This window comes from Arachis ipaensis, chromosome B08 (genome assembly GCF_000816755.2).
Source record: "Arachis ipaensis cultivar K30076 chromosome B08, Araip1.1, whole genome shotgun sequence".
NCBI classification, from domain to species: domain Eukaryota; kingdom Viridiplantae; phylum Streptophyta; class Magnoliopsida; order Fabales; family Fabaceae; genus Arachis; species Arachis ipaensis.
Genome location: NC_029792.2, coordinates 25,028,151 through 25,041,785, shown reverse-complemented (window position 1 = coordinate 25,041,785; position 13,635 = coordinate 25,028,151). Strand labels below are relative to the sequence as shown.

Sequence of the window (13,635 nt, the reverse complement as noted above, 5' to 3'; positions counted from 1 at the left end):
TAATGCTTGTAGAATTTTTCAGCATCGTCAAGGGTTTTAAAAGTCATCCCAACCTTGGGGACAAACTGGTAATCAATTGCATAGAAGTTTTGCAAAAATACACTCAAAAATACACTATATTAAAACAGAAACTAAAACAATTCAACTAAAATAATAAACTGTAAATGCACCCAAAATTTTCTTAAATGCACCCAAATATTACTGATCTACACCCGAATGTCTGATATAAAATGGACAAAATTATTTTAATTCTAATGAGAACTAGTGCATTAGATTCAATTCAAATAAGGAAGAACAAACAGCAAATATCACAGGCAAGGTTCGCAGATTATTCAGCTACACAATAAAAAAACTACTAATCGGATTCAAATTCAGATTCAATTACTAACTAAAACTAAATCATACCTCAAAAACTTCATTGAATTCAGTTTTAAAATCCACTTCGCTCTGGTTCAGCTGAGAATCTGAAGTTGAATCAACCTTTATCTTCAAACGCAAAACGAAACGAAAAATTTGAAGCACGTAAGGCAGAGAGGAACGCAGGTAAAACACGAAGGAGAAGGCACAGAGAAACGCTCGAAAGAGATCGAAGAGAGAAGGCAAGGAAACACATAAGAAATTCGAAAAAGGAAACGAAATCCTTTTGAAAAAGAAAGTTATATATTCGCGCGTTGATTGATTGAAAAATCTGCTAAGCAGGCGCGTGAAACATACGTGCCAAGAGAAGCGCGTTTTAGGGATAAGGGATATTGAGAAGTTGTAAGACTTGTATAGGAAAAAGACTTGTATGTGGAGATTTTCTGTAATCATATTTGTCTTTCATTAACTCCATTAACAATTTTTGTCAACAATTGACGATAGAAAATGTTAATTGGCAACATAGATAATACTTGCCATGTCTAACTGGACATTAACTAAATATATTCATCAAAATCTATTAATTTATCCATTTTTCCCAATTATATAATCTATATTTTCAATATGACTTAACGACAAAATTGATAGATTTTTATAAGTATATATGATTAACATCCAATTAGACATGTTAGGTCTCATGTATGTTATCAGTTAATGTTCTACATCATCAATCATTGACAAAAATTGTTATTGAAGTCAAATATAATTAATTTGTAATCTTTGAATGACTAATTTAATTAAAAAAATCTTTTAAGGACGAATTTAAAAAATACCTTATCTTTCAGGAATTAATTTAACTATTATTCCATTAATTATCTTATAAAAAAAATTCGTATTTAATGCTCACAAAATTTTTTACTATCCTACTAAAAGAATTTTAGTTATATTCTATTATGTCAAATTTAATTATTATAGTGATTGATTATTTAAGTAAAAAACATATAAATTAATATGTATAAATATATATAACTGACATTAGGTATTAAGGCTCAACTTAACCATTTTTGGCATTGCCCTTTCTTCTTTTCTATCAAAAAATGCCCATGCTCTAGAGATATTTTGATTGAACTCATTCATTCATTCAAATTCAGTTCTTTTTTTTTTTTTCTTTGTTTGGACAGAAGAGTTGAATTTAATATTTCAAATTCAGTTCTATGCTCAGTGGAATTCAAGTTACTCAAGCAGTATGGACTAGTAGAAGTTGTAGCTGTAAAGCAAGAAATTAGGGTGGAACTCTGAAGAAACTGCAATCTGCAAAGCAGATTAACAGTTCCTTAAATATCTAGAAAACATTTTAGAATCTACTAAAAAGACAGCAACTCCAAAGGTATTCATGGTGCAATGGATGCATTCCATTAATAAAACAGTAGCAAACTACATTATGGTCACCTAAGACATCAACTAGAACGAAATACAGCTAATACAGTTTGACCAAGTTCTAGAGTTCATACATGGTCTATCCATAAGTTTCTTGGCTTTTCCGCAAGTGTTACTCTTTTTATATACCGAAGTAGATGAACAAATTGACTCGAAGCCACTTGTCACCACAAGAATGGATGTGTCATCATCGCTTGAGTTGCCTTCTAGCCAATGCAGGAGTTTTCTTGGGGATATAAACTTGGTAGCTAACCTGGACAATCACAAACGATTAGATTAGAAATATAAAAAAGGACAGAATTGTTACATGCATAACTCGATGTATCATAATATGAATTGTATCTAGAGATACATTGAATTGTTAATTGTTAAGATATCCAATTTTCCAAAGTGACATACTTTGAAAAATTCAGAATCTCAGAATTGAAGAAATGATTGTACACTCACCTGTACCATTTCGCCACCTTTCATCAAACTCATTGTTTTCCGCTCAAACTGCGAATCATGGTTGGATTCATCTTGCAATTTTCCAGAGTTATTCTCTACTGATGAGTTTTCATCGCCTGATTTATTCTTAGTGGAGTTGCTCACCTCATCGACATCTTTGCTACTGTTATTAACATTCTGAATTGCAGCTTGAGTGGTCCTGGCTGCATTTTCTGCACCACCTTCAGCCACTGGAAGCTTCACATTAGGAGGTGCAAGTGAAGCAGATGTTTGCTTGAATGCTAACTGCGAGTGCTCCTCGATTTCATCTTGGCCCTTATTTAAGCTAAACTGACCAAATTTTGGTCCATTATTAGAAGGCTTAGAAACAGCAGAAGATAATCCTTTATTGTTATCAACATTATCAATGTTACTATGACTTGCAATGTGAGAAGCCTCAGAAGTATCCCCACCATTACTTCCCTCTGCGACCAATGACTTTTCCCAAGAAAGTCTAGACACAGGTTTTTGCTTCAGAGATAAGCATCTTTGAAGTGATTCATGGGTAGACTCTGGTGTGGTCGACTCTGGGTTTTTTGTCCTGTAATCAGTAGATTCTGTGACTGTTTCAGTGGGTTTATATGCATCACTAACCTTTTCTTGCGCACAGGTCAAGTGATTCTTGGCAGAACCAGATATATCTTTGTCCATGTTTAACAAATCACTGTTTCTTCGATGAGCGTTTAAACCTCTCCTCTCAATAGGAGAACTAGTTTCTTCTACAAAGATTTTATTATCGAAATTTGTCCCTAAAGCCTCATTATTAACATTAGACTTACCTTGAACTCCACCATGGTTACAAGATTGCTTTACCTGGCCAATAATTTTATTTTTCTGATAGGAAATTTTTGCAGAAGACTGGATCCCACCTCGGAACTTTTTTAAGTTTTCCAACGCCTTCTGTCTTAGAATTGACTCCAAGTCATCACCATTCAGATTACCCTCAAAAGCCTCACTCATCTTCTTCAGATATTCACTTGTCCCGGCACTATCAACATTCTTGTCTCCTATCTCACCCTCAACACTCAATTTCTCATCCGTTGTGGGAACTGTGTGATGATCCACCTCTCTTTTTGCGCCCCCTTCATTACTGCCGTTACTTCTACAAGGGTAATCATAATCATCTAAAATCTCCCCCTTATTATCATTTCTAGAAAATTCCCTAGGTTCTTCTGCCTCTTTTACAACAGTAATGACTGATCGGAGCCTCCTCGAATTGCTCTCACCTACATAATTCTCTTCAAAAAAGTTCTCTTTGGTCCTTTCATAACTACTTTCACTAGATCGACTGCATGATGAACTACTTCTGGGCCTATATCTACTACTCTTTTCACTCCCAATTCTCTCTTTCTCCAATCTCCGTTTCTCATTCTCTTTTCTAAGTGATCTTCCCCTGTGACTCTCATATTGATCATCATCACCGGCAGAAGTCCCACCCTGAAATGAAGAGCAGGTGCTCCGTGACCCACTGCTTCTTGAACTAACACTTACCTCTTTCCTAATCTTTTTCTTGTAGAGCTTCTCCTTCACCTCAGGCTCACTTTTTCTCTTCAACTTTTTCCTCTTCCTAGCATAGTGAGAGTCCTCACTGCTGTCACTGCTGTATGAACGTCTCCTAGCCCTCTTCCGACTTTTCACATCTTTTCTTGAGCGAGACCGATCCCTTTTTCTTCTGTAATTATCTTCAGAGCTAGAGGACACTGATGTGTGCAAACTTTTTGAATCATCATAGTCAGAGCTAGAAGAAGAAACATCACCGCGGCGAACCTTCTTGGATTTATATTTCCGACTCTTACTTTTACTTCTTGGCTTGGTCTAAAACATCAAATTAGGTAGATATTCATGATGAATTTGCATTACTGAGCACAAAAACAGGGATACCCACACTCAATTTTGATTGGAAAACCCAACAACCAATCAAATTTGTCCTCGTGCTCATACAACAACAACAACAACAACAACATAAAAATACTTCATTGAAAAACCAAAACGAAAACCTAATCCCAGAAAGAAAAGGATTTTCCTATCAGGCTGATGTATATGATAAAACAACCACTAGATTTTTGAGTTCGCAAAACACAGAGCAATATCAGAAAATTCAGTTTCTTTTTCCTAAAATTTTGTAATTCGAAGCATAAAATCAAATACCCTAAGATACAAAATAATGATTGAATTTAAATGAGAGTACCAACCTTAGACTTGGAGGAGTCCTTGGAACGTTTCTTCTTGTGTGAAGCGGAGGATTTCTTCCCCATTTCAAGCGACCTGCAAAATCACGATTTCAAAAACAAGAGGGGAAAAAACGAGAGAGAAAAAAGGAGAAGCTGTTAATAGGCAAAAGAGGAATTGATGGAACAAATAATTGAAGGGAGAAAGCAAAAGGGTAAAAGAAAGTTTGATGCTTTTTGCGGATGTGTGAATCCAATTGGCACTATTACCCTTTTTCCTCCGAAACCTTTTTCGCTGCTCAAACCTATTTATACCATTAAAGCCTTCGAGATCAACTAACTCTCCGCCACAGACTGGGAACTGGGAAGTGTGAACAAGTAATTCATTTTTCGAGTTAATAGTCAAATGAGTATAAAATATTTTTTAAATTTATTCTGAAAATTTTTTTAATTAAATTGGTCTTTTAAAAATTACAAATTAATTATATTTGTCTTCCAATCATTTTATTAACAATTTTTTTAAGATTGATATTGTAAAAGGTTAATTGATAACATATATAATAGTTGATATATCTAACTAGATATCGACTAAATATGTTTATGAAAATTTATTAATTTAGTTATTTTTCTTAATTACAAAAATTCTATTTCTAATATAACCTAGTGACTAAATTGATAACTAAAACCTCAAAGTGGTCCTTGAGATTGGGCGAGTTACCCATACTTGTCCTTGACTTTCAAAATTCCCTAACAGCATCCCTGACATTCAGCTCCGGGACCCATAGTTGCCCTGCAACCCTTTCCGGCGCCAAGTCAGCAAATGGAGGGATGATCTGGCACCTCCAATGCCACGCTGGAGTCAGCAACGGCTAGCTGATGTGGCAAATCTGAATTTTGTACCCAATCTGGTCCCTGGTCCCATTAAAACCCTAAAAGCTAAGAATCGTTATTATAACTAGTATCTCTTCTTCTCTCCTTCAGGGACCATTTGGTAATAAGCTATTTTCCTTGGTTGTGGCACATTTGGTGGCTGTCTGGCAGGGAGTTGACGATCATAAATTTTCAATAGTGTTACCGGGAGATTTTGAACATCCTACTTGCAGACATCGCAGGTCCTGTTGCCCTTAATACTAAACCACTTTACTGCACAGTCTTGATGAGCAAGTGCAAGATCACCTTTACAACTGCATTCCATCTTAAGAGTATTCTCTCCTTCCCCGAGCTCTGCCAAACAAATCCTACAAATTGCTTCTTCCTCTAGAATATCTGCTGTAGCATCCTCAATAGCTAGAAAGGGGAGAGTTAGTAAGCAATTGACATGGAAGGGCTATAAAAGGCTATAGTCTGAAATACCTAGGAATCCTAACTTAAAGACAATCTGCAATTGACAAACTTGATGATTGAAAATAGAAATGAATAAGTTAACTTCAATGTAAAGTTTATTTAATTTTCTAGCCTTTAATTTCGAGAGTTAGTCAGCAATTGACATGGAAGGGCTATAAAAGGCTATAGTCTCTAAGATTGTCTATGAGAGACGCACTAAAGATTATATCACCTAGAAGCCACCAAATTTCTTTCATCTATAATGTCTACTAAACGATGCAAAGCGTTACCAATCTCATGTTATATACGGTTAAGTGCCAAATATTTAATAGTTCTTGAAAGTCAGAACTCATAACTGAATATTTCAGATTGTGATTCTTGATCAAGAAATGTAAAATGGGAACCTACAAGAAATTATGTGCTCTACATATATTTCAAGCAATTACCAATCTCCATGACTGAAGAATCACCAGTTGAAGTTTCATCAACAGTTGCAAGATGCCGCCTGGCTGAAATGATACGAATCAAGACCCTAGACTGAGTGCACCTCAATTTGCTGGCTTTGGCATCAACTGGAACCGAAAGTGATCGAGTTATATGCTGCTTGACAACCATTGTCTATACAAGAATGGAAATATTCATCAATGCAGCGTAGTTTAAAATCATATACCAGTTTAACATACAAAATGTAAAAAAATTTAGCAAGCGTTGTATGAAAACAGTTGCCTTGATTGAAGAAAAGAGACATACATTTAAATCAGAAGCACATCCCAGATGTCTGCCATGTACACTTTCTTGACCCAAAGATGCGATTGGAGTAACCGGTAATGAGTGGGCAACCTTTGACAATAGAGAGAATGAACCTTTACCATTAAGAGAGAGGGTCCTTGAAGTAGGTGGATGTGGAAGGACCATCCGTCTTTGCGAAAGAAGATAATGTGGCATCTAATGACCATGGGGGTATTTGCAAAGAGGGGAGTGCAGGCCGTCTGGAGTGAGGAATCAAGGAAGCCTTGTCACCTTTTTCATTTGCATTTGCAGCACATGTCTACAGTAAGTAACACAATGCAATGCTACATCAAACAATTGCAAACTGACAAAAGCAGCGGCAGCTTATAGTTTTTAGTATTGAGTGATTACAGTTTTAGAGGAAACTGAAATTTAGCCAAGTTACATTCATATTATGGTAGCAGCAGCTAGCAATCAGAAAACAGAGAAATGGCAGATCGAAATGGAAGGCATGTGATCTGTATGTGTTATTACCTGGAGCTGGAGGCGATGAAGAGGATGATCTGAGAAGGAATCAGCAGCAGCAGTTTGAAGCTCAGGCGATGAAGAGGATGATCTTAGCTTTTAGGGTTTTAATGGGACCAGGGACCATATTGGGTACAAAATTCATATTTGCCACGTCAGCTAGCCGTTGCTGGCTCCAGCGTGGCATTGGAGGTGCCAGATTATCCCTCCGTTTGCTGACTTGGCGCCGGAAAGGGTTGCAGGGCAACTATGGGTCTCGGAGCTGAATGTCAGGGATGTTGTTAGGGAATTTTGAAAGTCAAGGACAAGTATGGGTAACTCGCCCAATCTCAGGGACCACTTTGGGGTTTTAGTCCTAAATTGATAGATTTTCGTAAACATATTTAGTCAACGTCTAATTGAACATGTTATGTGTCATGTATGTTATCAGTTAACATTTCACATCATTAATCGTTGACGAAAATTATGAGTGGAGTAACTAAAGACATATATGATTAATTCGTAATCTTTAAAAGACCAATTTGATTGAAAAAATCTTTCAGAAATACATTTAAATAATGTCTTATCTTTTAGGGACTAATTTGACTATTAACCCTTCATTTTTTCTTTTTTTTTAAGCTTTTACAAAAGCAAAATATGAAGCAAAACAAGTGAATAACAGTATAAGAGGGCACCAGATTCGATGGTCCTAGAAACGTTTGGAATATTAAATGGTCCCATAACAAAATATGTTTTCAAGTTTTTTTAATAACTGTTAAATAGTCTTTATTTAATTTTAATTACAAATTAATCTTTTATATATTATTTAATTATAAATTTTATTTTTATTTTATAAATTATTTTGTTATCATTTATCGGCTCAATAATTTGGTTGTGGAATACATGGTGGTGTTTTGGCTGGAAATGGGGGTACTCTGGGTATTACCCCTAGACGGACGTGTCAGATGAAAGCACAACACGCAGGGGCGTGTTACCAGCAACACGTGGGGGGCGTGGAAGACACGTGGCAATGTCCGGTTGATCCAACAAGGCAGCACGTGGGGGGCGTGCTGAGTCAGCACGCAGGGAATGCGTGCTGACGTGGCAAAGCGTGATTGGCTCACTAAGGCAGCACGTGGGGGGCGTGCTAACACGTGTCAAAGCGTGATTGGCTGAGGCAGGCAGCACGTGGGGGGCGTGTTAAATGCTACCTTCTAGATAAGGCAGAGCTCGATACTATTTTGCATTCTGAATAAGATTTGAGTGTTCTTTGAGTGTGTTGTTAGTGTAATGGAGGGCACCGTAAACTTGGTGATTTATCGCAACGGTGAGATAATACGTAATACTCATGAGGGAGTGAGGTTTGTGTGCCAGAATCTGTTTTCGTTTGTGGTTCCATGCACCATGATGTTAATGGAGCTGCAGAACGACCTCTATCAAAGCATGGAGAACAGTACGTTAATGAGAGTGAGCAGAAATCTGTACCGAAATCCGGTTGTAATTTTTGGTGGTCTAATACAGTTTGATACCATGCCGATCACTGACGAAGCGAGTATGCAGAATATGTTTCAAATTCACCGGCAAATTCAGATGCGACACCCACAGATTGAGCTGTACGTTAAGTTTGAAACCCTAGAGGCAGTGGTGATTCAAAATGATTTAGATATAGATGATGATAGAATTGGAGTGTACGAAGGAATGAATAGTGACAGCGAAGAGGACTTCAAAGCCACTTATGAAGCCGGCGACGAAGACGAGGATGGTGATGTGGGAGTTGAGGCAGCAGTGGAGAATGTAGTGGTTCATCCCTCGAGCAGTTAACCGATGTACGTTCCACCTTTTATGCGTGAGTTGGATTTCGACGCCATGCATGCCCCCGAGTTTCTGGAATATGCAAACATAGGTACGTGTTGACTAAATAATAAGTTTTTGTTAATTTATACTTTGGATTGATCAATAAACGATGATTTTGGCTTCCTGTAGGCATTGCTGATCCTGAGGACGGAGAGTTCCGGATTGGAATGGAATACAGTTCTAGAAAGTCGGTCGTCGCAGCAATTAGAAGTTACACTATATCTAGAGGAGTTGACTATGATGTGTATGAGTCTGAGCCACAAACGTTCTATACAAAATGCAAGATGTACGGGCGTGGGCGCGACTGGCTTATTTGAGCCAGCTTGTTACGGAAAAAAGGTTGTTGGGAGATACGTAGATACAACGGTAGGCACACGTGCACAATCAAAACGATTTCACAAGATCATTCCAAGTTGGACTCGGATACAGTTGCTGAGGCTATAAGGCCATTGGTCAAGACTGACCCGTCCATCAAGGTGAAATCTATAATAGCGGAAGTCTAATCAAGGTTCAACGATACCATCAGTTATCGAAAGGCTTGGTTGGCAAAGCAGAAGTCCATAGCCAAGGTTTTCGGTGGTTGGGAGGATTCTTACCAAGCCTTGCCATGGTGGCTCTCGGTCATGGTGTAGAAGATGCCTGGTTCAGTTGTCCAAATAGAAATACAACCACTGTATAACGGGAATGAGGAGGCATAATGTGTAAAAATACTTCATCGCGTATTTTGGAGTTTCAATCCATGCATTAGAGCATTCAGGCATTGCAAGCCCCTAGTTCAGGTTGACGGCACACACCTATACGAGAAATACAAAGGTACACTTCTAGTCGCTGTTGCACAAGATGGGAACCAGAACATTGTGCCTATCGCTTTTGCCTTGGTGGAAGGTGAGATAGCTGATGTGTGGCACTTTTTTCTCAAGAATCTGCAAATGCATGTTGTTAGAAAAGACGGTGTAGGTATGATCTCAGACCGGCATGAGTCAATACGGGCAGCGGTAAATCGTTTCGGAGGTGACTGGCAACCTCTAAGAGCATGGTGAATGTTTTGTATAAGACACATCGGCAGTAACTTCCTAAGGGCATTCAAAGTCCCTCACTTGCAAAAGCTTGTTGTCAACATAGGGTATTCAAGAACGGTAGAGGAGCACAATATCAACTATAAGAGGTTGGAAGAGCGAGGCGAGGCATATGCCAGGTGGTGCGATGCCATTGGACTCAGACATTGGGTATTAGCATTCGAAGAGGGACATTGATGGGGCCATATGACGACGAACCTTGTCGAGTTCATTAACTCAGTGTTGAAGGGTGCCCGTAATCTACCTGTGTTGGCGCTGGTCCGAGAAACATATTATAGATTAAATGAACTTTTTACGCAGAAGAGTGCCGAGACTCACGAACACAAGCATGCTGGATTTACTTACTCCGTATTTGCACAATAGCGGATAGAAGCAAATATGCAACAGGCTGGGAATATAGTTGTGCACCGCTTTGATAGACGAAATGAGGTGTTTGAGGTGCGTGAAATGACTAGCGGAAAGGTGTTAGTTGTTGATCTTGCGTGACGGACGTATGACTATGGGCACTTTCATGTTGAACGACTACCATGTCGCCATGTTATTGCTTGCTGTGCTAACCAGCATCTCGATTGGCAGTTGTATGTGCATGATGTGTACAAGATGACAGAGGTTTGTAAGGTATATAGATTTGAGTTCACACCATTAGATGATCCCGAGACATGGCTTGCTTATGAGGGACCCACATTGGTCGCTAATTCCGCCTTGAGGCGAACGTCGAAAGGCCGGCCCAAATTGACCCGATACTTGAATGAAATGGACTCACGTGACATGCGTGGTCCTCGGATATGCCGTCTCTGTGGTGCTCAGGGTCATAGTCGAAGTCGATGTCCTCAGCGTGCTGGACCGAGTGGTGCGGGTGAAGATGATGGTTCGTAGGTCTTTGTTTGTCTTTCTGTTTGCCAGTGAATGATATTTAATACCGTCGTGTTTGTATTTTTAAATTTGCATTTTGTCAGTTGATGCTTTTAATATTAGACGTGTTTGTATTTTTCAATTTGAGTCTATCCATTGATATTTAATGTCAGGTTAATATTATCATTAACTGTTTTCCTGAAGTTAATATACAAAAAATTAACTACGGATTACATAGGTTAACAAACAAAACATTAAACACGAATTACATTAACTTAATTCTGAATATAAAATCTAAAAAATCCTAAACCCAAGCTCACTTCTTTCGAACCAACCAGTTTAGTCCCTTACCCATCATGCCCTGACCGAACTGCGATGGAGTATACCTATCAGGTGGATTTCGCTCCGTCCGTAGGTCATACGGGTGTCCTCGAACTGAGTCATCCACACTCGGAGCTGTCGAGCCACCTGCCTCTGTCGGAGCGGCCGACCCACCTGCATTTGTCGGAGCGGCCGACCCACCTACCTCTGCTGGAGCGGATGCACTGGGGTTAAACTCATCAACAACTGTGTATGCCCGTTGACGCTGGATAAAACCACTATCACACGACGCACTCCCTGACGTGTGGTCGGAAGTAGGACTCCGCATACCATGGACCATATCTACTGATGCCCTATGTGGATCAGCTGACACTGACAGTGAAGGCATAGCACTAAAATCTGACCAGCCACCCAAACCAGCATTGGTCCAATACTGTAGTTGCTGATCTCTGTGTCTGTTGCTGGAAAATTCAAACCAATCATGATCGGAAGGAATGGTAAGTATGGGCTGATAAAGCTGGACGGGCTGATCCTTGTGACTATGCTGAGAGTGGTGGCTGTGCTGTGAGTGCTGAGAGTGGTGGCTGTGTTGAGAGTGCTGAGAGTGGTGACTGCTCTGAGAGTGCTGGTTGTACTGATAGTGCTGAGAGTGGTGACTGCCCTGAGTGTGATGGCTACCATAACTGTAGTTCGGTGGCTGTGGTATATAATAAGGAAATGGCTCAAACACTGCATGCTGAGGTGGACCCTACGGTGCAGGTGGCTGTGGTGCAGGTGGCTGTGGATGATGAGGAACGTACCCCGCCAATCTCAGCAGATGTCTGTACGAGCCCACGTACCAATCCCGGTACTCCGCCGTCGGTAAAAAGTCCCAGGTCAGAAGGGGGTGCAGATCCCGCAATCGACTGTTTCGCCTGTTGGCCTACTCCGCTATCCATGCCCCATGCAAAACTGTCCAGTCATGAAGCTGCACTCCGCGTAGAACGATACAATGCTGGTCCAGTCGAATATCCCTTGCTTCTGGTGGAGGAGGTCGTGCATACCCAAACTGACGCATCACTCGGTCCGCAAGGTGCCATTCGACACACTTGAATGACAACAACGGAGCAACGATATCACACACCTCAAGATGTCTATGCAACTCGTTGGGTATGATCAATCCGTCGTATGGCCGCCACTCAAACTGCCATGTATTATTGGTATATTAGAACACTAACATTAATGGTTGGAAATACGAATCACAAGAACCATAATTATTTACCTCCTGCATGTAGTCTATATCATGCTTGAATGTCGTTACGGTCTTCGATAATCACGCTGTGGTCCGTTTCGAATGACTCCACCTGAAATATGATTAATTGAAAAAAAAAAAAACATAAGTCACCGTAAATCAAACATGCATCATGAATAACACATGACTAAAATAAGAATTATTACCTCATGGCAACTGGTATCTCAGCCGGTGGAAGGGTTTGTCTCGGTACGGGAGCAATACACGGCATTCTCTTCCATGCCCAAACAAATAACAGATTCAGAGGGCCATCCATCTCCTTTGTATTATATCGTGATGCATGGCATAGTGCTCTATAAAAATGTGCGAGACATGCTGACCCCCAACTATAAGTATGGATCCGCTCGAAATCACGAAGCAATGGTAGATATTTCGCATGGGCGTATGCGGTCGACTTATCTGTGAATAGGGTCGATCCTAACAAATAGAAGATCTGACATCTGACGTATCTCCTAATGGACTCCTCAGTGTCCAACGGCTCTGCATCTCTGATATGTCAAACCCAACCCAGCTTTATATAGGATTTCGAAGAATGACTGACTACTGGTTCACGACCGAATATTGCGATGCTTTGACTCTAAAGGAAGTCGACACTGCTATCTGTCCATCCACTCACAGGCTCTTCATCAATGGGTAGGCCAAATATATGAGCGACATCTTCCAATGTCACTGTAACCTCACTGACCAGCAACACAAATGTGTGAGTTTCTGGCCTCTACCTTTCAACCAGAGCAGCTAATAAGGGGTGAAATCCTCTTATCACCCCAATCCTAGAGACGTGGTAGAATCCTGTGGCGTGTAAGTAATTTTCGACCATCAGGTTCTACGACTGTGGCGGATCCAATTTACACACCAGCAAATTCCTGTTAGGATGCATCAACAAAGATATATGTTACATTAATTAAATAATAATTCTTATAAATATTTTAATAAATATTCACATATTTATTTATTTATTTATTTATCGAATAAAATATTTAATTCTTACAAAAAAATATTTAAGCGATAACAATATTTAATAATATTTAACAACATTTATCACTTTAAATAAAGTATTTAATGATTTTTTGGATAAGTATTGTTTTGGTCTCTAACGTTAAGGGTCAAAATCGAAACCGTCCCTGATGTAATTTTTGACTTAAAATCGTCCTTAATGTTGCATTTTATTTTAAAATCTTCCTTTTTAATAAAATTTTTAATTTATTCCTAAATTATACCTTTTTTAATAAAAAATTAT

At 39.2% G+C, this 13,635-nt stretch overlaps 2 protein-coding genes across 3 annotated transcripts; both read right to left on the bottom strand.

Annotated features, from left to right (window-relative positions):
* Positions 1,699–4,828, bottom strand: LOC107613134 (uncharacterized protein DDB_G0287625). 2 transcript variants are annotated; one of them, XM_016314988.2, is made up of 4 exons: positions 4,719–4,828; positions 4,473–4,545; positions 2,242–4,095; positions 1,699–2,047 (listed from the first exon to the last, which is right to left on the bottom strand). In XM_016314988.2, exons 2-4 carry the CDS (start codon positions 4,533–4,535, stop codon positions 1,982–1,984), a joined length of 1,983 nt encoding a protein of 660 aa, XP_016170474.1. In that variant the 5' UTR covers positions 4,536–4,545; positions 4,719–4,828; the 3' UTR covers positions 1,699–1,981. The 2 variants fall into 2 exon arrangements, with proteins under 2 accessions (XP_016170474.1, XP_020964834.1); XM_021109175.1 differs by having other exon boundaries at positions 2,242–2,553; positions 2,587–4,095; positions 4,473–4,790.
* Positions 5,542–6,704, bottom strand: LOC110265272. The gene is made up of 3 exons (XM_021108190.1): positions 6,522–6,704; positions 6,218–6,389; positions 5,542–5,735 (listed from the first exon to the last, which is right to left on the bottom strand). Exons 1-3 carry the CDS (start codon positions 6,684–6,686, stop codon positions 5,542–5,544), a joined length of 531 nt encoding a protein of 176 aa, XP_020963849.1. The 5' UTR covers positions 6,687–6,704.